The 24,721-nt window shown below is 41.2% G+C and overlaps 1 protein-coding gene across 1 annotated transcript; it reads right to left on the bottom strand.

Moving 5' to 3' along the window:
• Positions 1 to 10,379: 10,379 nt before the first annotated feature.
• On the bottom strand, positions 10,380 to 24,468 carry LOC133542333 (gastrula zinc finger protein XlCGF8.2DB-like). The gene is made up of 3 exons (XM_061886363.1): positions 24,333 to 24,468; positions 22,065 to 22,256; positions 10,380 to 13,727 (listed from the first exon to the last, which is right to left on the bottom strand). Exons 2-3 carry the CDS (start codon positions 22,243 to 22,245, stop codon positions 12,835 to 12,837), a joined length of 1,074 nt encoding a protein of 357 aa, XP_061742347.1. The 5' UTR covers positions 22,246 to 22,256; positions 24,333 to 24,468; the 3' UTR covers positions 10,380 to 12,834.
• Positions 24,469 to 24,721: the final 253 nt, after the last annotated feature.

Raw genomic sequence — 24,721 nt, 5'->3', positions numbered from 1 at the left:
TTCCCCCCTACAAAAACCTTCCCCCCCATTTACTTCCGGGGTCATGATTAATACAGACGTTTTGTTAACACTATATTATAAAATATAACAATATATTATGAAAATACAGACGTTTTGTTAACGCAGTATTATAAAAAAAAATTAAAAAACAATTTACAAACACAAGCTATGGGATGACGCATTTACTTCCGGGGTCACGTTTCCTCTTATGTCATCCCACAGCTTGTGTTTGTAAATTGTTTTTTAATTTTTTTTTATAATATAGCGTTAACAAAACGTCTTTATTTTTATAATATAGCGTTATATTTTTATAATATAGCGTTAGGGTTAGGGTTAGGGGGGTTTGTAGGGAGAAGAAATTTGGCGTGACAACGCCAGCGCATCACGCATGCGCAAGGGACACTTCCCTTCCCATGCTGTGCGCATGAGCAGAGCGGGCAGCATTACCCCGCCACCTGCTGGTCACATGGTGTATTACACGCACTTCACTCAGTATAAAGGACATAAATGTTTGTTAATATTATTATAAAGGATTGTAACATAGAAATGTTTGTTAATATTATTATAAAGTATTGTAAAATAGAAATGTTTGTTAATATTATTATAAAGGATTGTAACATAGAAATGTTTGTTAATATTATTATAAAGTATTGTAACATAGAAATGTTTGTTAATATTATTATAAAGTATTGTAAAATAGAAATGTTTGTTAATATTATTATAAAGTATTGTAACATAGAAATGTTTGTTAATATTATTATAAAGGATTGTAACATAGAAATGTTTGCTAATATTATTAAAAATGACTGTAGCATAGAATAGCATGCTAGTACGCTAACATCAAAGTGCTAACCTTTTTTGTTTTTTTAATAGCAAATTTTAGAATGTTTTTGTGTAATTCCTCAGTCTTACACTCATACATACAACTTGGTATTTGAAACATGCTAACTGTATGCATGTTTATGTTAGCATGCTAACATCAAAGTGCTACCTTTTTGAGCTTATTTTGCAACCGTTTCCCCTCGAGTCATATAACTTCATATGTGACACTTGTTAGCATGCTAATGTTAACATGCTGCCTTTTTAGCTACCTTTACGTTTCTTCCCCTACTTCGACAGCCACACGCCTTACTGTCATATAACTTGCCATGTGACACATGCTAACTGATAGCATGCTAACGTGCTAAAATTAGCACGCTAACTTTTTGAGCTGGTTTTGCATCCGTTGACCCCCAGAGTCGTACAACTTGGTACGTGACACTTTGTAAACTGTTAGCATGCAAACGTAAGCATGCTAACATTAAAGTATTGTATTGTCATATTGTGTTTGTTTAGTTATATTGTATTGTCACATTGTGTCTTTGTTTAGTTATATTGTATTGTCATATTGTGTCTTTGTTTAGTTATATTGTATTGTCACATTGTGTCTTTGTTTAGTTATATTGTATTGTCACATTGTGTCTTTGTTTAGTTATATTGTATTGTCACATTGTGTCTTTGTTTAGTTATATTGTATTGTCACATTGTGTCTTTGTTTAGTTATATTGTATTGTCACATTGTGTTTGTTTAGTTATATTGTATTGTCACATTGTGTCTTTGTTTAGTTATATTGTATTGTCACATTGTGTCTTTGTTTAGTTATATTGTATTGTCACATTGTGTTTGTTTAGTTATATTGTATTGTCACATTGTGTCTTTGTTTAGTTATATTGTATTGTCACATTGTGTCTTTGTTTAGTTATATTGTATTGTCACATTGTGTTTGTTTAGTTATATTGTATTGTCACATTGTGTCTTTGTTTAGTTATATTGTATTGTCACATTGTGTCTTTGTTTAGTTATATTGTATTGTCACATTGTGTTGGTTTAGTTATATTGTATTGTCACATTGTGTTTGTTTAGTTATATTGTATTGTCACATTGTGTAGTTGTTTACATAAAAAAGTATACATACAGCAATGTTCATATTTGCTTACATGTGACCTTGGCAAGTTTACCTGCAATAAGGTGCTTTTGGTCGCCATCCACAAGCTTCTGCTTACATTTTTCACCACAAAATTGCTGCACTTCAGCTAAATGTGTTGCTTTTATGACATTGACTTGTTTCTTCAGCATTGTCCACACCTTTAAGTCAGAATATTCTAAAAAAAACAACTTCATTCTAGCCTGATTAAGCCATTCCTTTACCACTTTTGAGGTGTGTTTGGGGTCATTGTCTTGTTGGAACACCCACCTGCACCCAAGACCCAACCTCCGGGCTGAGGATTTTGGCTTGTCCTGAACAATTTGGAGGTAGTCCTCCTTTTTCATTGTCCCATTTAAAGCAACAGTTCCATTGGCAGCAAAACAGATACTACCACCACCATGCTTGACGGTAGGTGTGGTGTTCCTGGGATTAAAGTTCTCAAAAACATATTGCTGGGTATTGTGGAAAAAAGGTTCCATTTGTTTCATCTGACACCACATGGACAAAAATAAGACTTTCTGGAGTCAGATTTAACAAACATTGACCATATATAATACATTAATAATATATTTGTGTGGATACGAGCTGCAAAAATAATACATTTAAATTGGACTTTAAAAACTGGCAGCTCAGTCACCAGAACCTTTAAAGTGAAATCTTTTTTTTTTTTTACAGCATATAAAAAAATGTAATAAATGGCATGGAATGGAGAAACCACACCACTGTTTTTAACTGTAAAATTCAAGCCACAGAGCTGCTAGTTTGTTTGTTTTTTACCCAAAAAATCTTGTATGTTTTTTAATGTTTTGATGTCTTACTGTATATGGAAAAAAAAGTAGATTTTACGGTAAAAATTGCAGAGTTTAACCATAAAATCAATTGTCAATTTTGCAGTCTACAATTTGATTGATAATTTGTTTGGAAATCATACATCAAGCAGATATTTAAAGTACAGTATTTATCTTTATTTTAACAAAAAATCTATTTGGAATACATGAGAATTTGAAAAGATATACAAATGCATGCAGTACAGGATTTTGCAAGTCAAAAAGGGAAATCTATATATTTAGTGAGGGAATATTAAGCTTTTAATTTCCAGGCTTTCGCAGGCCACATTAAATTATGTGGTGGGCCAGATTTGGCTCTCTGGGCCTTGACTTTGACACCTGGACTATAGAACATAAACTAAGAATGACACGGAATATAAGTTAAATATCAAACATGACTACAATACTAAATAGAAGAAATGAAAAATTTAACAAATATGACCTACATTTATTGCTTAAAAGGTGTGGGGACTTACATGTAAAACAATCACAAAACAATATTCATATCACAACAGAGAGTAATAAAGACTATTAATAGAATGGATTATTGGGAGTCAACAAATGATTGATAAAGTCACACATTTGAAAAGTAAATGTAAAAAAGACAAGTGTTCAAATGATGTTTAAAGTAAATAATAATAATATGCTTCCAGAAGTATGAACACATGCTAAACAAAGATGTACATCATATAAATCAGGGGTGTCCAAACTTTTTCCACTGAGGGCCGCAGATTGAACAATCCAAGCACTCGGGGACCATTGTGATAGTTTTCCTTTTTAAGAGCAATACAATAGTTGTTTTTTTACCTTTATTGTTTTTCATCAAGTGTCAGTCATAAAAATGTTACAAATAAGTCATTATTTTTTTCATTTAACGCTTGAATCTCGAGATCAACTTCAGGTCTTTCTGTTGTTATATCATTTTGTTAAAGTTTGTTTTTTATGTTCATGGCCTTTATGTCAAAACACACAAACTATGCAACATTTTCCCCCCAAACATTTCAAAGTGGAATATTTGACATGAAGTCATTGGAACCCTAAAGGCGACATAGCTCGGTTGGTAGAGTGGCCGTGCCCGCAACTTGAGGGTTGCAGGTTCGATTCCCGCTTGTGCCATCCTAGTTACTGTCGTTGTGTCCTTGGGCAAGACACTTTACCCACCTGCCCCCAGTGCCACCCACACTGCTTTAAATGTAACTTAGATATTGGGTGTCACCATGTAAAGCGCTTTGAGTCACTAGAGAAAAGGCGCTATATAAATATAATTCACTTCACTTCAGTAAATAGGTCAATAAATCATAACAATAAAAAAATAATAAGTGTTGAAAGTAAGCCAAATGTATATTTATATTATTTTTACTTTTAAAAGGGGAACATTATCACAATTTCAAAAGGGTTAAAAACAATAAAAATCCAGTGGCTTGTTTTATTTTTCGAAGTTTTTTTCAAAATTTTACATCTCCCGGAAAATCCCTAAAAAAAGCTTTAAAGTGCTTGATTTTCGCTATTTGCGATGCGGACTTTCCATTTCCCTGTGACGTCATGCAGTAAACAAACAATGGCGAATAGCACAGCAAGATATTAGCTCGGATTCAGACTCGGATTTCAGCGACTTAAGCGATTCAACAGATTACGCATGTATTGAAACAGATGGTTGGAGTATGAAAATATTGAAGAAGAAACTGAAGCTATTGAGCGAATAGCTATTGATGCTATTCGTAGCCATAGCGTGGGTGTACCTAATGAAGTGGCCCATAGCATGGCTGCCTTATTAGCATCGCCGGTAAAATGTGCGGACAGAACGATCAGGACTTTCGCATCTCGTGACACTGGAGCAACTCAAATCCGTCGATTGGTAAGCGTTTGTTTCGCATTAAATGTGGGTATCTAGTTTCAAATGTACATACAGCTAGCGTAAATAGCATGTTAGTATCGATTAGCTGGCAGTCACGCCGCGACCAAATATGTCTGATTAGCACGTAAGTCAACAACATCCACAAAACTCACCTTTGTGATTTGGTTGACTTAATGGTTGCAAATGCATCTGCAGGTTATCCATACTACTCTGTGCCATGTCTGTCTTAGCATCGCCGGTCAAATGTGGAGACACTTTGGTACATTCAATGGGGGTCTGGCGGCAGATTTCTTGCCAGTGGTGCAACTTGAATCCCTCCCTGTTAGTGTTGTTACACCCTCCGACAACACACCCACCAGGCATGATGTCTCCAAGGTTCCGAAAAATAGTCGGAAAAACAGAAAATAACAGAGCTGAGACCCGGTGTTTGTAATGTGAAAATGGCGGCTGTGTTCTGACGTCATCGCCTCCAGCGGGATAAACGGAAAGGGGTTTAATTCGCCAAAATTCACCCATTTAGAGTTCGGAAATCGGTTAAAAAAATAGATGGTCTTTTTTCTGCACCATCAAGGTATATATTGACGCTTACTTAGGTCTGCTGATAATGTTCCCCTTTAACGCTTAGGTATCTTGATTATAAGATTTTATAATTTTTTTTTCATACTTTTTCCATAGAGCGTTTTCTGTTCGGGCTCCAGTACTCTGGAATGCCCTCCCGGTAACAGTTCGAGATGCTACCTCAGTAGAAGTATTTAAGTCTCACCTTAAAACTCATCTGTATACTCTAGCCTTTAAATAGACCTCCTTTTTAGACCAGTTGATCTGCCGCTTCTTTTCTTTCTCCTATGTCCCCCCCCTCCCTTGTGGAGGGGGTCCGGTCCGATGACCATGGATGAAGTACTGACTGTCCAGAGTCGAGACCCAGGATGGACCGCTCGCCTGTATCGGTTGGGGACATCTCTACGCTGCTGATCCGCTTGAGATGGTTTCCTGTGGACGGGACTCTCGCTGCTGTCTTGGAGCCACTATGGATTGAACTTTCACAGTATCATGTTAGACCCGCTCGACATCCATTGCTTTCGGTCCCCTAGAGGGGGGGGGGGTTGCCCACATCTGAGGTCCTCTCCAAGGTTTCTCATAGTCAGCATTGTCACTGGCGTCCCACTGGATGTGAATTCTCCCTGCCCACTGGGTGTGAGTTTTCCTTGCCCTTTTGTGGGTTCTTCCCAGGATGTTGTAGTCGTAATGATTTGTGCAGTCCTTTGAGACATTTGTGATTTGGGGCTATATAAATAAACATTGGTTGATTGATTGATTTGTTTGTTTGATGCCGTTTTTGTAAAAGAAAATGTTGTTTTTGCACAAAATATGCGGACCAAAATACTTGAAAGTGAAATAGTTCCAGTGAAGTATTTGGAGTCTTCAGCTGCTCTCCAAATCTAAACATTGGAACTATTTAACTGGCCTCAACAAAATTGACAAGATCTTGGGTTTGGGTGAACCTGATGTGACCAAGCGGGTGTTGCTGGACACACCACGGACTCTTGGGAGAAGAAGGATTGCCGAGCCTTTTCTGTCCAGGATGTGAAGATGTCTACATATTTGGAATGATGCCAACAGGACATCTGCTGATTGGAGTAAACGTTGCTCTGGTTTGTCCACAAATTGGACGTTGCTGGCAGTCTTCAAAGTAGACCGAAGCTGCCACGAATGATTGGAGGATGCGGGAAGAACTGCGGATCACATCGGACTGTCTGCCCCGCAGTTTTTGAGGACCGCTCATAGACAATTTTAGAGTGAAAAGCAAATTTTATTTTCACTCGCATACAAATCATTCTAACTTGGATTGTTTCCCTGGCTTGAAGATCTCTGCAGGAAGACACAACAAAGTCCCTTTTTTGTCTCTCATGGACACACAACTGTTGTTGTGGACTTTGGACTCGCGACGGCACAATACATCGAGGCCGCGGAACAGAGACACACTACAGCAGGGGAGCCCACACTTTTTCTGCAGGCGGGCTACTTTTCAATTGACCAACTGGAGGGGATCTACCTCATTTATATATATCATTTATATTTATTTATTTATGAAAGAGGCATTTTTGTCAACAAGTTAAATGTGTTTAATGATAATACAAGCATGTGTAACACATATAGATGTCTTTCTTTCACAAAGACAAGAATATAAGTTGGTGTATTACCTGATTCTGATGACTTGCATTGATTGGAATCAGACAGTAATGATGATAACGCCCACATTTTCAAATGGAGGAGAAAAAAAGTTGTCCTTTCTGTACAATACCACATGAAAGTGGTTGGTTTTTGGCATCTAATTCATCCAGCTTCCATACACTTTACAAGAAAAACATTGGCGGCACATTCCGTAGCTTGCTTGATTGACATTCACGGCACCCGAGGGTCTTGTGAGATGACGCTGGCTGCTGCCAGTTCATTATTATGAAAAAATGACAGAGAGGAAGGCGAGAAACACTTTTTATTTCAACAGACTTCCGTCAAAACTCTAAAGGCCGACTGCACATTTCCTATCTTCACAATAAAAGCCCTGCTTCATGCTGCCTGCGCTAACAAAATAAGAGTCTCGGACTTGTGCACGCCAGCTTTCTGAGGGATCGCTTGTGCACGCCGGTTTTCCGAGACTCTGTATTTAGTTAGCGCAGGCAGCATGAAGCAGGGCTTTTATTGTGAAGATAGGAAATGTGCAGTCGGCCTTTAGAGTTTTGACGGAAGGTACGGCGCGAGAGTCTGTTGAAATAAAAAGTGTTTCTGGCCTTCCTCTCGGTCATATTTTCATAATAATGATCTTGCAGCAGCCAGCGTCATCTCACAAGACCCTCCGGTACTGTGAATGTCATTTAAGTGACGTCTTGGTGAAGATTGATGATCACTCATGTTTAGGTCTATTTTTTTTTAAAAAGCCTGGCTGGAGATGGACTGACACACCCCCCGCGGTCGACTGGTAGCTCGCGATCGACGTAATGGGCACCCCTGACCTACAGGCTTATACACACATACACATAAATATTTGCCACACATACACCCTCCTGTCCCCTAATCCAACGCCCTCGATGCAATCCCGTAGGGGTGATGAATGGATGGTCAGCGCCTGAGAGCTGCGACCGACCACCATGACCCCGCACTCCCTTCCCTCTGTTGCTAGACATCTCCAGATGTATGTTGTAATATGTTTATGTGCTTTGCTATGGAGCTTTTTTCTCACTCCAAACTGGACCCCCTTAGGAGCCCAGTTTGGATTGTATTTTTTTTACTCATCCTTCCCCAGTGTTTACCTTTTTCCCATCTTTTATGGCGACCCATCAGCGTTCTTGTTCTGTAACCCTGGACACTGTTTCTTTGTCTCATCTTCAACAGGTTTGTGCTGAAAACAAAGTTTTGTTGTACTTGTTGCTAATGACAATAAAGACCTACCTACCTGCCTACCTACCTACCTACCTACCTACCTACCTGCCTACCTACCTGCCTACCTACCTACCTGCCTACCTACCTGCCTACCTACCTACCTGCCTGCCTACCTGCCTACCTACCTACCTGCCTACCTGCCTACCTGCCTACCTACCTACCTGCCTACCTGCCTACCTACCTTCCTACCTGCCTACCTACCTACCTGCCTACCTACCTACCTACCTGCCTACCTACCTACCTACCTACCTACCTACCTACCTGCCTACCTACCTGCCTACCTACCTGCCTACCTACCTACCTGCCTACCTACCTGCCTACCTACCTACCTGCCTACCTACCTGCCTACCTGCCTACCTACCTTCCTACCTGCCTACCTACCTACCTGCCTACCTACCTACCTACCTGCCTACCTACCTACCTACCTACCTACCTACCTACCTACCTACCTACCTGCCTACCTACCTGCCTACCTACCTGCCTACCTACCTACCTGCCTACCTACCTGCCTACCTACCTACCTGCCTACCTACCTACCTGCCTACCTACCACATGGCAGCTTTGTGTTATTACTGTCAGCATTGCAACTTTTACTTCTCACATGTCCCTCTTTACTCTTTTATTTGTTATATTTTTATTAGGGCTGGGCAACGATTAACAATTTTAATCGAAGTTAATCGCACTATTTCTGCGATTAATGGCGATTAACTGCATTGTATACACAAAGCCCAATAATGACTTCCAAAGTAGTGTGTAGTGCACCTTTATTGGAATATTCTCCCACATGAACAAAAGCGCCAAAACATTTGTTGTGCAAACACAATTTAAATCAGTCCTTGTTAAACAGTAGCAGTTAGATAGCATATTTGATGAAAATCAACTCCAAAAATGTAAATACAAACATTTAAGCTTATTGCCACTGCCAGGGTATTTAAGTTATCCTGTTTGTTATGGAAAATAAATATAATCTACATACAAATCTCTGAGCCACAATCATAACATCTGAACAGGCAATTTCTCAGGTAACAGCAGAAACATTTTTTTAATTATGTTTAAAAAACCTATATTATAGGTAGTGGGCTGTTTTAGGGAATTTTGGATCCAATTATCCGTAGTAGCAATATTAATAATGTTGTGTTTATTCTGCGTAGTGCACTTAAAATAATTATGACCATATCTAGGAATTGATATGATGGGAATTTTCCGATTGTTTGCTTGGTGCTTTGATAAACTGAAGGCATCATATACATGGTACTATATTGTGATGTTATGAGCCAGGGAAAAAAAGAACTACCCTACCCAGCATGCAACAGGAGTGAGGAGCATGTATAGGTTGTGTCGCCATGACGGCATCTTGTATGTTGTGATATGCACGCTCTGAAAGCAAACGTTAAGAACTCAGCCAACACTCCTGGTCTGCATTATTCATAAATAGACAGACAACACATATACTCCGCTGCTTCACATGTAGCCGGCAAAGTATTCCCATGCTAGCTAGCACGCCTCATTCAGTCCAAAACGGCCCGATCTATCCACATCCAGAATTGTCTGGCGGTCGTAAGTGATCCCGGAGTGACATTTGCAGAATTGTCCGGTATTTTTGCCAAATGTTCCATCTTTACCAAGAGCCCCTCCACGCCATCTTGTTAAGAAAAGGCGTTAACAAAATAAAAGCATGTAAACAACATACGCAAATGTGCGATAAAATAATTGTCGGCGTTGATAGATTGATGAGTTAACTCGTAATGAACGCATTAATTTGCCCACCCCTAATTTTTATTAAAGTATTTTTTTTAGAATGGGCCGGGGGCCATTAACAAACTAGCTGGGGGCCACAAATGGCCCTCGGGCCGCACTTTGGACACGCCTGATATAAATGAATCATTTACATTTAGAAATAAAAACACGAAAGACTTTGTTTAAAAAACTACTATGCTAAAATACATGTTTTTAAAACACCTTTAAAGGTCAACATGGTGGTGGTCAAAATAATGAGTGTACTTACTTCCAATCACAGAAGATACTTTTCAAAACAAATGTACATATTCTTGTACATAAATGTGTGTACTTGACTGATTTAAAAGTATCCCATCTATAAATGTTACAAGCTTATTATTAAGAAGATAGTGTTACACACACACACACACACACACACACAAGTATGGTGTCCAGCCATCCAAATGATGAGAGTCAGGTGTATCAAATCCAGCACATGGACACTGTTACTACCAACATTTGTAAAAATGGTCCACTTTCAGTGATTTCCAGCTCAAGATGAATCAAATCCAGTGGTGAAATTTCCTCGCTCCGAAACTTTATTATAGAAAAAGTGAAGAGTTTGGGAACAACAGCAACTCAGCCACCAAGCGGTAGGCCGATTAAAACTGACAGAGAGGGGTCAGTAGAGGAATTATGGTTGTGGGGTTGTTTTTCAGGAGTTAGTTCCAGTGAAATGAACTTTGAATGCCCCAGAATACCACAACAGTTTGGACAACTCCATGCTCCCAACCTTGTGGGAACAGTTTTTTGGCGTGCCCCTTCCTCTTCCGACATGACTGTGCACAAAGCAAGGTCCACAAAGACATGGATGAACTTGACTGGCCTGCACAGAGTCCTGACATGAACACCTTTGGGATGAATAAGAAACGGAGATTTCTCCGCCAACATCAGCGTGTGACTTTACCAATGCGCTTTTGGTGGTGGGAAATATGCCATAAAGACACTCGGCGACCTTGTGGACAGCCTTCCCAGAAGAGTTGAAGCTGTAATGGTCGTACTGAGCCCTACAGGTTAGGAATGGGATGGCACTTCATCTTCATGTGTGAGTCAAATCCTTTTGACAATATCATGTGTGTTTGCTGATATTGTTAGGAGGTTCAAGTCCTGACAGTTTATTTGCTGCTGCAAATAAATAAACTGCAAATCTCTCACCACACAGCAGGGGTCACCAACACCAGGTCGCCCGTAAGGACCAGATGAGTCGCCCGCTGGCCCGTTCTAAAAATAGCTCAAATAGCAGCACTTACCAGTGAGCTGCCTCGATTTTTTAAATGTTATTTATTTACTAGCAAGCTGGTCTCGCTTAAGAGAGACAAAACTCAAATAGAATTTGAAAAGCCAAGAAAATATTTGAAAGACTCGGTCTTCACTTGTTTAAATAAATTCATTTATTTTTTTTATTTTAATTCTTATAACTTTCAGAAAGACAATTTTAGAGAAAAAATACAACCTTAAAAATGATTTGAGGATTTTTAAACACATATACCTTTTTACCTTTTAAATTCCTTCCTCTTCTTTCCTGACAATTTAAATCAATGTTCACGTATTTTTTTTATTGTAAAGAATAATACGTACATTTTATTTAATTCTTTATTTTTGCTTCTGGTTTTTCGACAAACAATATTTGTGAAATATTTCTTCAAACTTATTATGATTAAAATTTCCCAAAAAATATTCTGGCAAATCTAAAAAATCTGTAGAATCAAATTTAAATCTTATTTCAAAGTCTTTTGAATTTCTTGCACAATTTTTGTTCTGGAAAATCTCGAAGAAATAATGATTTGTCTTTGTTAGAAATCTAGCTTGGTCCAATTTGTTATATATTCTAACAAAGTGCAGATTGGATTTTAACCTATTTAAAACATGTCATCAAAAATATAAAATTAATCTTAATCAGTAAAAATGACTAATGATGTTCCATAAATTATTTTTTAAAGTTTTTCAAAAAGATTCGAATTAGCTAGTTTTTCCTCTTCTTTTTTTCAGTTGAATTTTGACTTTTAAAGAGTCGAAATTGAAGATAAACTATGTTTCAAAATTAAAATTTCCTTTTTTTCCTGTTTTCTCCTCTTTTAAACCCTTCAATTAGGTGCTTTTTTTTTATCATTTATTCTCGACAAAAAACCTTCCGTAAAAGGAAAAAAAAAATGTACGACGGAATGACAGAAATACACATTTTTTTTAATATGTATATAGATTTATGTATTTAGCTATTCTTGTTTGAATCACATGATTTATTAAAAAATTTGAGAGTTGACTTTTGTTTTTTACATGAGTTATTATTTGTACAAACATGGTGCAAAGTAATTCATGATTTGTTTAAAAAAAAAATGTTAGTGGCTAGCTAGTTAAAATGGGATATTGTGATTTCATAAGACTGTCTTAGAAGTCATCGTTTGAGAATGTTCAATTTGAAAAATGTGCACTTAGAGAAAATATAAACATAAAGTGTTGCATTTTGATATTTATCTGTTTCTATATATATTTATTATGAGAAATCATTAAGATAATCAGTGTTAAATATCATAAATTATTAATATGGGCGGCATAGCTCGGTTGGTAGAGTGGCCGTGCCAGCAACTTCAGGGTTGCAGGTTCGATTCCCGCTTCTGCCATCCTCGTCACTGCCGTTGTGTCCTTGGGCAAGGCACTTTACCCACCTGCTCCCAGTGCCACCCACACTGCTTTAAATGTAAAAATGAGATATTGGCTTTCACTATGTAAAGCGCTTTGAGTCACTAGAGAAAAGCGCTATATAAATATAATTCACTTCACAAAAATAACATAAAGTTAAAGGTAAATTGAGCAAATTGGCTATTTCTGGCAATTTATTTAATTGTGTATCAAACTGGTGGCCCTTCGCATCAATCAGTACCCAAGAAGTAGCTCTTGCTTTCAAAAAGGTTGGTGACCCCTGACACACACACACACACACACACACACACACACACACACACACACACACACACTACACTTTCTCACCTGTGTGTGTTTTCAGGTGTTTCTTCAAATGGTGACTCTGCGTGAAACTCTTGTCGCAGAAGGAACAGAAAAAGGGTCTTTCCCCGGTGTGCGTCCTCATGTGTTTGGCGAGCGACGAGCGGTCGCGGACCCTTTTGTCGCAGCGGGGACAGGAGAAGGGCTTCTGGCCGGTGTGCGTTCTCATGTGACTTTGCAAGTTCCCGCTCTGGGCAAAACCTTTGCCGCAGACCAAACACGAGAAGGGCTTCTCTCCGGCGTGTATTCTCACGTGGTTTTTCAAATTGCCGCTCTGCGCGAAACCTTTACCGCAGACGGTGCATAAAAAGGGTTTCTCCCCGGTGTGCGTCCTCATGTGCACGCCCAGCGACGATTGGTCGGCGCAGCTCTTGTGGCAGATGGAGCAGGAGTATGGTTTCCCGCCGGCGTCCGCTCTCGAGTGTTGCCTTTGAGTGACATAGTCGCCATAGGCTGAGCAGGAAAAGGGTTTTTCTCCGGTGTACGTTCTCATGTCTCTTATCAGTTTACTCGGGTATTTAAAGGTTTTGTCACAGTGAGAACATGTCAAGGGTGTGTTGGCATCTTTACAGTCTTCATCGCTGTCGTCATCGTCATCATCATCAGTGTCAGAAGAGTGAGACGTGGTCTCGTCACTATCGGATAGTGGAGCTAAGCTCATGTCCGCTGGTGGTCCTCCACAGTGGTCTCTCTCACCTTTGACCTCATCCCCTTCACTCTTCACAACCCTTTGGAGATGCTCTCCCACCTGACTGATGCTGTGCTCCTCCTCTTCCTCTTTAAAGTTGGAGGTCTGTGGCTCCTCCTTCACCACGCTGAAGCTCCACCCCCGCTGCTCGGGGAGAAGATGTTCCTCGCGGACGTCTGCAGGAAACACGAAGACACACACGTTTTAGAAACATCCAGCTTTGCTCGCTCACAAAAGGCCATCCGTGTCCAAAAGTTGTCAGGTTGTGTAAATAGTCAATAAAAACTAATCATTTTCAACTTATATTCAATTGAATAGACCGCAAAGACAAGATATTTCATCTTCACACTGACAAACTTTGGTATTTTTTTTGCAAATATTAGCTCATTTGGAATCTGACGCCTGTGACATGTTTAAAAAAAAAGCTGGCACAAGTGGCAAAAAAGAGCTAGAAAGTTGAGGAGTGCTCATCAAAGACTGTGGAGAGGCGGAGCCGGCAGTCCGACAGCAAGGTTGGAGTGTCCGCCCTGAGATGGGTAGGTTGTGAGTTCAAACCCCGGCCGAGTCATAACAAAGACTACAAAAATGGGAGCCATTACCTCCCTGCTTGGCACTCAGCATCAAGGCTTGGAATTGGGGGTTGAATCCCCAAAAATGACTCCTGGGCGTGGCCTAGGCTGCTGCTCACTGCTCCCCTCACCTCCCAGGGGGTGATCAAGGGTGATGGGTCAAATGCAGAGAATGATTTCACCACATCTAGTGTGTGTGTGTGACAATCATTGCTACTTTAACTTTTAAGATGGTGGTGAGGAGGCGTGGCCGGTAGTCCGACAGCGAGATGGCGGCGAGGAGGTGTGGACTGCGAGCAAGCAGCGAGGCGGGGTCTCACCCCGCAAATATTATCAGGTGCGTGGGTCGCCCAGCTGGGCACAATTTAAATCTCCACTCGCACTGTATGAAAGGGCAGCGGCCGTAAACGCGAGACGGAGAGAGAAGGAGCCAGAAGGAAACGGATGCTGAACGAGAGCGAGAGAGAGAGCCACAGTGGAGCAGCAGAGGAAGCGGGACACGGCAACGCTGAAAAAAGCAACCCGTAGAGACTTTTGTTATTGAAAAATAAAAGAAAGTCTAACCTGCGCCACAATGTCCTTCCTTGGTGGTCCTGAGAACCCGCACGACAGCAAGAGACTGTCACAAAGACTTATTTGGAACATGCCACAGGTGAACGCGGGCTAATTGGGAACAGGTGGGTGCCATGATTGGCTATAAAAGCAGCTCCCATGAAATTCTCACTCATTCACAAACAAGGACGGGGCGAGGGTCACCACTTGGACGACGAACGCTTGAGCATATTGTTTAAGAACAACATTTTGCAAGGAATTTAGGGATTTCACCATCTACACTCCGTAATATCATCAAAAGGTTGAGAGAATGTGGACAAATCACTGCACGTAAGCCATGATATTACGCACCTTCCATCCGTATGCAAAGGATATCACCACATTGGCTCAGGAGCACTTCAGAAGAACCACTGTCAGTAACGACAGTTGCTCGCTACATCTGTAAGTGCAAGTTCAAGCTCTACTATGCAAAGCCACAGCCATTTATCAACAACACCCAGGGCCCGAGCTCATCTACGATGGACCGATGCAAAGTGGAAAAGTGTTCTGTGGTCTGACGAGTCCACATTGCAAATTGTTTTTGGAAACTGTGGACCAAAGAGGACAAGAACCATGGGGACTGTTGTAGGGTGAAAGTGTTGTAGTCAGCATGTGTGATGGTATGGGGGTGTATTAGTGATTGTTGTAGGGTGAAAGTGTTGTAGTCAGCATGTGTGATGGTATGGGGGTGTATTAGTGGTTGTTGTAGGGTGAAAGTGTTGTAGTCAGCATGTGTGATGGTATGGGGGTGTATTAGTGATTGTTGTAGGGTGAAAGTGTTGTAGTCAGCATGTGTGATGGTATGGGGGTGTATTAGTGGTTGTTGTAGGGTGAAAGTGTTGTAGTCAGCATGTGTGATGGTATGGGGGTGTATTAGTGATTGTTGTAGGGTGAAAGTGTTGTAGTCAGCATGTGTGATGGTATGGGGGTGTATTAGTGATTGTTGTAGGGTGAAAGTGTTGTAGTCAGCATGTGTGATGGTATGGGGGTGTATTAGTGATTGTTGTAGGGTGAAAGTGTTGTAGTCAGCATGTGTGATGGTATGGGGGTGTATTAGTGATTGTTGTAGGGTGAAAGTGTTGTAGTCAGCATGTGTGATGGTATGGGGGTGTATTAGTGGTTGTTGTAGGGTGAAAGTGTTGTAGTCAGCATGTGTGATGGTATGGGGGTGTATTAGTGGTTGTTGTAGGGTGAAAGTGTTGTAGTCAGCATGTGTGATGGTATGGGGGTGTATTAGTGATTGTTGTAGGGTGAAAGTGTGGTAGTCAGCATGTGTGATGGTATGGGGGTGTATTAGTGATTGTTGTAGGGTGAAAGTGTGGTAGTCAGCATGTGTGATGGTATGGGGGTGTATTAGTGATTGTTGTAGGGTGAAAGTGTGGTAGTCAGCATGTGTGATGGTATGGGGGTGTATTAGTGATTGTTGTAGGGTGAAAGTGTGGTAGTCAGCATGTGTGATGGTATGGGGGTGTATTAGTGATTGTTGTAGGGTGAAAGTGTGGTAGTCAGCATGTGTGATGGTATGGGGGTGTATTAGTGATTGTTGTAGGGTGAAAGTGTGGTAGTCAGCATGTGTGATGGTATGGGGGTGTATTAGTGATTGTTGTAGGGTGAAAGTGTGGTAGTCAGCATGTGTGATGGTATGGGGGTGTATTAGTGATTGTTGTAGGGTGAAAGTGTTGTAGTCAGCATGTGTGATGGTATGGGGGTGTATTAGTGATTGTTGTAGGGTGAAAGTGTTGTAGTCAGCATGTGTGATGGTATGGGGGTGTATTAGTGATTGTTGTAGGGTGAAAGTGTTGTAGTCAGCATGTGTGATGGTATGGGGGTGTATTAGTGATTGTTGTAGGGTGAAAGTGTTGTAGTCAGCATGTGTGATGGTATGGGGGTGTATTAGTGATTGTTGTAGGGTGAAAGTGTTGTAGTCAGCATGTGTGATGGTATGGGGGTGTATTAGTGATTGTTGTAGGGTGAAAGTGTGGTAGTCAGCATGTGTGATGGTATGGGGGTGTATTAGTGATTGTTGTAGGGTGAAAGTGTTGTAGTCAGCATGTGTGATGGTATGGGGGTGTATTAGTGATTGTTGTAGGGTGAAAGTGTTGTAGTCAGCATGTGTGATGGTATGGGGGTGTATTAGTGGTTGTTGTAGGGTGAAAGTGTGGTAGTCAGCATGTGTGATGGTATGGGGGTGTATTAGTGATTGTTGTAGGGTGAAAGTGTTGTAGTCAGCATGTGTGATGGTATGGGGGTGTATTAGTGATTGTTGTAGGGTGAAAGTGTTGTAGTCAGCATGTGTGATGGTATGGGGGTGTATTAGTGATTGTTGTAGGGTGAAAGTGTTGTAGTCAGCATGTGTGATGGTATGGGGGTGTATTAGTGATTGTTGTAGGGTGAAAGTGTTGTAGTCAGCATGTGTGATGGTATGGGGGTGTATTAGTGATTGTTGTAGGGTGAAAGTGTTGTAGTCAGCATGTGTGATGGTATGGGGGTGTATTAGTGATTGTTGTAGGGTGAAAGTGTTGTAGTCAGCATGTGTGATGGTATGGGGGTGTATTAGTGATTGTTGTAGGGTGAAAGTGTGGTAGTCAGCATGTGTGATGGTATGGGGGTGTATTAGTGATTGTTGTAGGGTGAAAGTGTTGTAGTCAGCATGTGTGATGGTATGGGGGTGTATTAGTGATTGTTGTAGGGTGAAAGTGTGGTAGTCAGCATGTGTGATGGTATGGGGGTGTATTAGTGATTGTTGTAGGGTGAAAGTGTGGTAGTCAGCATGTGTGATGGTATGGGGGTGTATTAGTGATTGTTGTAGGGTGAAAGTGTTGTAGTCAGCATGTGTGATGGTATGGGGGTGTATTAGTGATTGTTGTAGGGTGAAAGTGTGGTAGTCAGCATGTGTGATGGTATGGGGGTGTATTAGTGATTGTTGTAGGGTGAAAGTGTTGTAGTCAGCATGTGTGATGGTATGGGGGTGTATTAGTGATTGTTGTAGGGTGAAAGTGTTGTAGTCAGCATGTGTGATGGTATGGGGGTGTATTAGTGATTGTTGTAGGGTGAAAGTGTTGTAGTCAGCATGTGTGATGGTATGGGGGTGTATTAGTGATTGTTGTAGGGTGAAAGTGTTGTAGTCAGCATGTGTGATGGTATGGGGGTGTATTAGTGATTGTTGTAGGGTGAAAGTGTTGTAGTCAGCATGTGTGATGGTATGGGGGTGTATTAGTGATTGTTGTAGGGTGAAAGTGTTCTAGGCAGCATGTGTGATGGTATGGGGGTGTATTAGTGATTGTTGTAGGGTGAAAGTGTTGTAGTCAGCATGTGTGATGGTATGGGGGTGTATTAGTGATTGTTGTAGGGTGAATGTGTTGTAGTCAGCATGTGTGATGGTATGGGGGTGTATTAGTGATTGTTGTAGGGTGAAAGTGTTGTAGTCAGCATGTGTGATGGTATGGGGGTGTATTAGTGATTGTTGTAGGGTGAAAGTGTTGTAGTCAGCATGTGTGATGGTATGGGGGTGTATTAGTGATTGTTGTAGGGTGAAAGTGTGGTAGTCAGCATGTGTGATGGTATGGGGGTGTATTAGTGATTGTTGTAGGGTGAAAGTGTTCTAGGCAGCATGTGTGATAGTATGGGGGTGTATTAGTGATTGTTGTAGGGTGAAAGTGTTGTAGTCAGCATGTGTGATGGTATGGGGGTGTATTAGTGATTGTTGTAGGGTGAAAGTGTTGTAGTCAGCATGTGTGATGGTATGGGGGTGTATTAGTGATTGTTGTAGGGTGAAAGTGTTCTAGGCAGCATGTGTGATGGTATGGGGGTGTATTAGTGATTGTTGTAGGGTGAAAGTGTTGTAGTCAGCATGTGTGATGGTATGGGGGTGTATTAGTGATTGTTGTAGGGTGAAAGTGTTGTAGTCAGCATGTGTGATGGTATGGGGGTGTATTAGTGATTGTTGTAGGGTGAAAGTGTGGTAGTCAGCATGTGTGATGGTATGGGGGTGTATTAGTGATTGTTGTAGGGTGAAAGTGTTGTAGTCAGCATGTGTGATGGTATGGGGGTGTATTAGTGATTGTTGTAGGGTGAAAGTGTTCTAGGCAGCATGTGTGATAGTATGGGGGTGTATTAGTGATTGTTGTAGGGTGAAAGTGTTGTAGTCAGCATGTGTGATGGTATGGGGGTGTATTAGTGATTGTTGTAGGGTGAAAGTGTTGTAGTCAGCATGTGTGATGGTATGGGGGTGTATTAGTGATTGTTGTAGGGTGAAAGTGTTGTAGTCAGCATGTGTGATGGTATGGGGGTGTATTAGTGATTGTTGTAGGGTGAAAGTGTTCTAGGCAGCATGTGTGATGGTATGGGGGTGTATTAGTGATTGTTGTAGGGTGAAAGTGTTGTAGTCAGCATGTGTGATGGTATGGGGGTGTATTAGTGATTGTTGTAGGGTGAAAGTGTTGTAGTCAGCATGTGTGATGGTATGGGGGTGTATTAGTGATTGTTGTAGGGTGAAAGTGTGGTAGTCAGCATGTGTGATGGTATGGGGGTGTATTAGTGATTGTTGTAGGGTGAAAGTGTGGTAGTCAGCATGTGTGATGGTATGGGGGTGTATTAGTGATTGTTGTAGGGTGAAAGTGTTGTAGTCAGCATGTGTGATGGTATGGGGGTGTATTAGTGATTGTTGTAGGGTGAAAGTGTTGTAGTCAGCATGTGTGATGGTATGGGGGTGTATTAGTGATTGTTGTAGGGTGAAAGTGTTGTAGTCAGCATGTGTGATGGTATGGGGGTGTATTAGTGATTGTTGTAGGGTGAAAGTGTGGTAGTCAGCATGTGTGATGGTATGGGGGTGTATTAGTGATTGTTGTAGGGTGAAAGTGTTGTAGTCAGCATGTGTGATGGTATGGGGGTGTATTAGTGATTGTTGTAGGGTGAAAGTGTTGTAGTCAGCATGTGTGATGGTATGGGGGTGTATTAGTGATTGTTGTAGGGTGAAAGTGTTGTAGTCAGCATGTGTGATGGTATGGGGGTGTATTAGTGATTGTTGTAGGGTGAAAGTGTTGTAGTCAGCATGTGTGATGGTATGGGGGTGTATTAGTGATTGTTGTAGGGTGAAAGTGTTGTAGTCAGCATGTGTGATGGTATGGGGGTGTATTAGTGATTGTTGTAGGGTGAAAGTGTTCTAGTCAGCATGTGTGATGGTATGGGGGTGTATTAGTGATTGTTGTAGGGTGAAAGTGTTGTAGTCAGCATGTGTGATGGTATGGGGGTGTATTAGTGATTGTTGTAGGGTGAAAGTGTTGTAGTCAGCATGTGTGATGGTATGGGGGTGTATTAGTGATTGTTGTAGGGTGAAAGTGTTGTAGTCAGCATGTGTGATGGTATGGGGGTGTATTAGTGGTTGTTGTAGGGTGAAAGTGTGGTAGTCAGCATGTGTGATGGTATGGGGGTGTATTAGTGATTGTTGTAGGGTGAAAGTGTTGTAGTCAGCATGTGTGATGGTATGGGGGTGTATTAGTGATTGTTGTAGGGTGAAAGTGTTGTAGTCAGCATGTGTGATGGTATGGGGGTGTATTAGTGATTGTTGTAGGGTGAAAGTGTTGTAGTCAGCATGTGTGATGGTATGGGGGTGTATTAGTGATTGTTGTAGGGTGAAAGTGTTGTAGTCAGCATGTGTGATGGTATGGGGGTGTATTAGTGGTTGTTGTAGGGTGAAAGTGTGGTAGTCAGCATGTGTGATGGTATGGGGGTGTATTAGTGATTGTTGTAGGGTGAAAGTGTTGTAGTCAGCATGTGTGATGGTATGGGGGTGTATTAGTGATTGTTGTAGGGTGAAAGTGTTGTAGTCAGCATGTGTGATGGTATGGGGGTGTATTTGGTGTAACATGTGGATGTGGTTCTTACTTGGACTGTGATGAAGGTGTGACATGTGGATGTGGTTCTTACTTGGACTGTGATGAAGGTGTAACATGTGGATGTGGTTCTTACTTGGACTGTGATGAAGGTGTAACATGTGGATGTGGTTCTTACTTGGACTGTGATGAAGGTGTGACATGTGGATGTGGTTCTTACTTGGACTGTGATGAAGGTGTAACATGTGGATGTGGTTCTTACTTGGACTGTTATGAAGGTGTAACATGTGGATGTGGTTCTTACTTGGACTGTGATGAAGGTGTAACATAAGGATGTGGTTCTTACTTGGACTGTGATGAAGGTGTAACATAAGGATGTGGTTCTTACTTGGACTGTGATGAAGGTGTGACATGTGGATGTGGTTCTTACTTGGACTGTGATGAAGGTGTGACATGTGGATGTGGTTCTTACTTGGACTGTGATGAAGGTGTAACATGTGGATGTGGTTCTTACTTGGACTGTGATGAAGGTGTAACATGTGGATGTGGTTCTTACTTGGACTGTGATGAAGGTGTGACATGTGGATGTGGTTCTTACTTGGACTGTGATGAAGGTGTAACATGTGGATGTGGTTCTTACTTGGACTGTTATGAAGGTGTAACATGTGGATGTGGTTCTTACTTGGACTGTGATGAAGGTGTAACATAAGGATGTGGTTCTTACTTGGACTGTGATGAAGGTGTAACATAAGGATGTGGTTCTTACTTGGACTGTGATGAAGGTGTGACATGTGGATGTGGTTCTTACTTGGACTGTGATGAAGGTGTAACATAAGGATGTGGTTCTTACTTGGACTGTGATGAAGGTGTGACATGTTGATGTGGTTCTTACTTGGACTGTGATGAAGGTGTAACATGTGGATGTGGTTCTTACTTGGACTGTGATGAAGGTGTGACATGTGGATGTGGTTCTTACTTGGACTGTGATGAAGGTGTGACATGTGGATGTGGTTCTTACTTGGACTGTGATGAAGGTGTAACATGTGGATGTGGTTCTTACTTGGACTGTGATGAAGGTGTGACATGTGGATGAGGTTCTTTCTTGGACTGTGATGAAGGTGTGACATAAGGATGAGGTTCTTTCTTGGACTGTGATGAAGGTGTGACATGTGGATGTGGTTCTTACTTGGACTGTGATGAAGGTGTGACATGTGGATGTGGTTCTTACTTGGACTGTGATGAAGGTGTGACATGTGGATGTGGTTCTTAATTGGACTGTGATGAAGGTGTGACATGTGGATGTGGTTCTTACTTGGACTGTGATGAAGGTGTAACATGTGGATGTGGTTCTTACTTGGACTGTGATGAAGGTGTAACATGTGGATGTGGTTCTTACTTGGACTGTGATGAAGGTGTGACATGTGGATGTGGTTCTTACTTGGACTGTGATGAAGGTGTAACATGTGGATGTGGTTCTTACTTGGACTGTGATGAAGGTGTAACATGTGGATGTGGGTCTTACTTGGACTGTTGTGAAGGTGTGAGGACTCGGGTGGTTTGTCTTCAGTCTTCACAGTCAGTGGAAGCTCGGGGAGATGAGCCTCCTCCTGAGTGATGCACACTTCCTCATCTTCCTCTTTAATGCGGGGGGGCAGTGGATCCTCCCGCTGCTGAGGGGGACCTTCTACTTGGCGAGCGTTCATCTGTTGGACGTCTGCAAGAAAACACAAACAGACCTCAGCTTGGATGACTCAAATCATTTTTAGTCCATAAAATACAGAAGTCGTGGTGATGTTCTTCCATGCATGGAATAAGCATCATTTATTGATTATCATGAATTGTGTAATTAGGGACCAAATGTTCCTTTGGGACAGAGGACCCTATTGTATTTGTAAGCTTTTATTATTATTATACCGCCGTCTCTTTGAGCTGTAATTTGACCCCCTTAACATGCTTCAAAACTCACCAAATTTGACACACACATCAGGACTGGCGAAAATTGCCATCTAATCAACAATCCAAAACCCAAAACTAAAAATAGCGCAGTAGCGCCTCCTAGGAAAAAACAGACAAAACTGCTTGTAACTTCCTGTAGGAATGTTGTAGAGACATGAACCAAGAACCTCTATGTAGGTCTGACTTAGACCTACATTTCATACACTTACAGCCCTCAGCAAAAATCAACAGGAAGTTGGCAAAAAACTTTCAAAACAAAAGTTTCCTTAAAAAATGTCCTTTTTGCCTCTTTGAGCTGTAATTTGACCCCCTTTAAAATGCTTCATAACTCACCAAACTTGACACACACATCAGGACTGGCGAAAATTGCCATCTAATAAAAAAAAAAAAAAAAACCCCAAAAGTCAAAATTGCACTCTCGCGGCCCCTAGGAATAAAACACAGACAAAACTGCACTTGGTAAGAAAACACAGACAAAACTGCTTGTAACTTCTGGTAGGAATGTCGTAGAGACATTAAACAAAAACATCTATGTAGGTCTCACTTAGACCTACATCTCATTAATTGACATCCTTCAGCAAAAATCAACAGGAAGTTGGCAATTACCCCTTCAAAACAAAAGTTTGGTAAAAACCTGTCACCTTCTTTCAAACATTATCTCCTCTGAGTGCGTTTGTTGTGTCGGCTTCAAACTCGCACAGGAAAGAGATTGAACCCTTCTGATTAGAAGTTGATGAAAGAGTTTTTCTAACTGCTCCGGTTTTGATTTTACGAGCCTTCAAAGAACTGCTGCGCTCCTGCCGTCTCAAGATGGCCGCTTAAAAGCAGGAAGCACCAGCGTGACCACACAATGCAGAGAAGGTAGGTAATGTGCGGGTAAAGATATGTTGACTGGGTGAAAGAAGGAGGCACCAGTTTGACTCCAGGATACAGAGAAGGTAGGTAAAGTGCAGGTAAAGATATGTTGTCTGGGTGATGGCAGGAAGCACCAGCATGTATGTGTGAAAGAAAGAAGCACCAGTGTAACCCCAGGATGCAGGGAAGGTAGGTAATGTGCAGGTAAAGATATGTTGAATGGGTGAAAGGAGGCACCAGTTTGACAACAGGATGCAGAGAAGGTAGGTACTGTGCAGGTAAAGATATGTTGACTGGGTGAAAGAAGGAGGCACCAGTTTGACTCCAGGATACAGAGAAGGTAGGTAAAGTGCAGGTAAAGATATGTTGTCTGGGTGATGGCAGGAAGCACCAGTTTGACTCCAGGATACAGAGAAGGTAGGTAAAGTGCAGGTAAAGATATGTTGTCTGGGTGATGGCAGGAAGCACCAGCATGTACGGGTGAAAGAAAGAAGCACCAGTGTGACCCCAGGATGCAGGAAAGGTAGGTAATGATCACATTTTCAGTAGAGCCATAATAAATTCATAAAAGAAGCAAACTTCATGAATGTTCTTTATAAGCAACAAGTATGTGCTCCAATCACTACATCACGGAAAAAACAAGAGTTGTAGAAATGATTGGAAAGTCAAGACAGCCATGACGTCATGTTATTTACAAGTGGATGTACACTTATGACCACCACTATATATATAATACATTGTGACTTATTCCAGACTTACACTACGAGACGTTCGTTCTTTTCTAGCAACAAATGTTTAATGATGTTAAGCGTGACTGTACTATACAGCAAAAAACAAAAACAAAAGTCTAAATAATTCTCATATATAAAATACGTGCCTCGCATAGGCCTGCTAGCAGGCTAAGGCTAGCACGTTAGCTTCGATCAAAATCTCAGGTAAATACCATAAATATCATCAAACTATATATAAGGTATATTACCTTATTAGCCGCACGTACAAGAGTTGAGTCAAATATATTCTTCCGATTGTTACACCGGGAACTCAGAAATGGGACTTTTCTTCTGTCGCTGGGCGAAGAAAAAAACAAGATGGCTACGTTGCATGCTGGGTAGTGTAGTGTTACATTTTCCCCAACTCATATAACACCACAATGGCCGTGTTGCATGCCGGGTATTGTAGTTTGTGAATTCCCTAGCCCGGGGGTCAGCAACCTTTTTGAAAGCAAGAGCTACTTCTTGGGTACTGATTAATGCAAAGGGCTACCAGTTTGATACACACTTAAATAAATGGCAAATTTGCTCAATTTACCTTTAATAAATAAATCTATATATATATTAAAAAAATGGGTATTTCTGTCTGTCATTCCGT

Source organism: Nerophis ophidion, linkage group LG24 (genome assembly GCF_033978795.1).
Source record: "Nerophis ophidion isolate RoL-2023_Sa linkage group LG24, RoL_Noph_v1.0, whole genome shotgun sequence".
NCBI classification, from domain to species: domain Eukaryota; kingdom Metazoa; phylum Chordata; class Actinopteri; order Syngnathiformes; family Syngnathidae; genus Nerophis; species Nerophis ophidion.
Note: the sequence above shows the minus strand (reverse complement) of the source record. Positions and strands in the feature narration are given on the sequence as shown.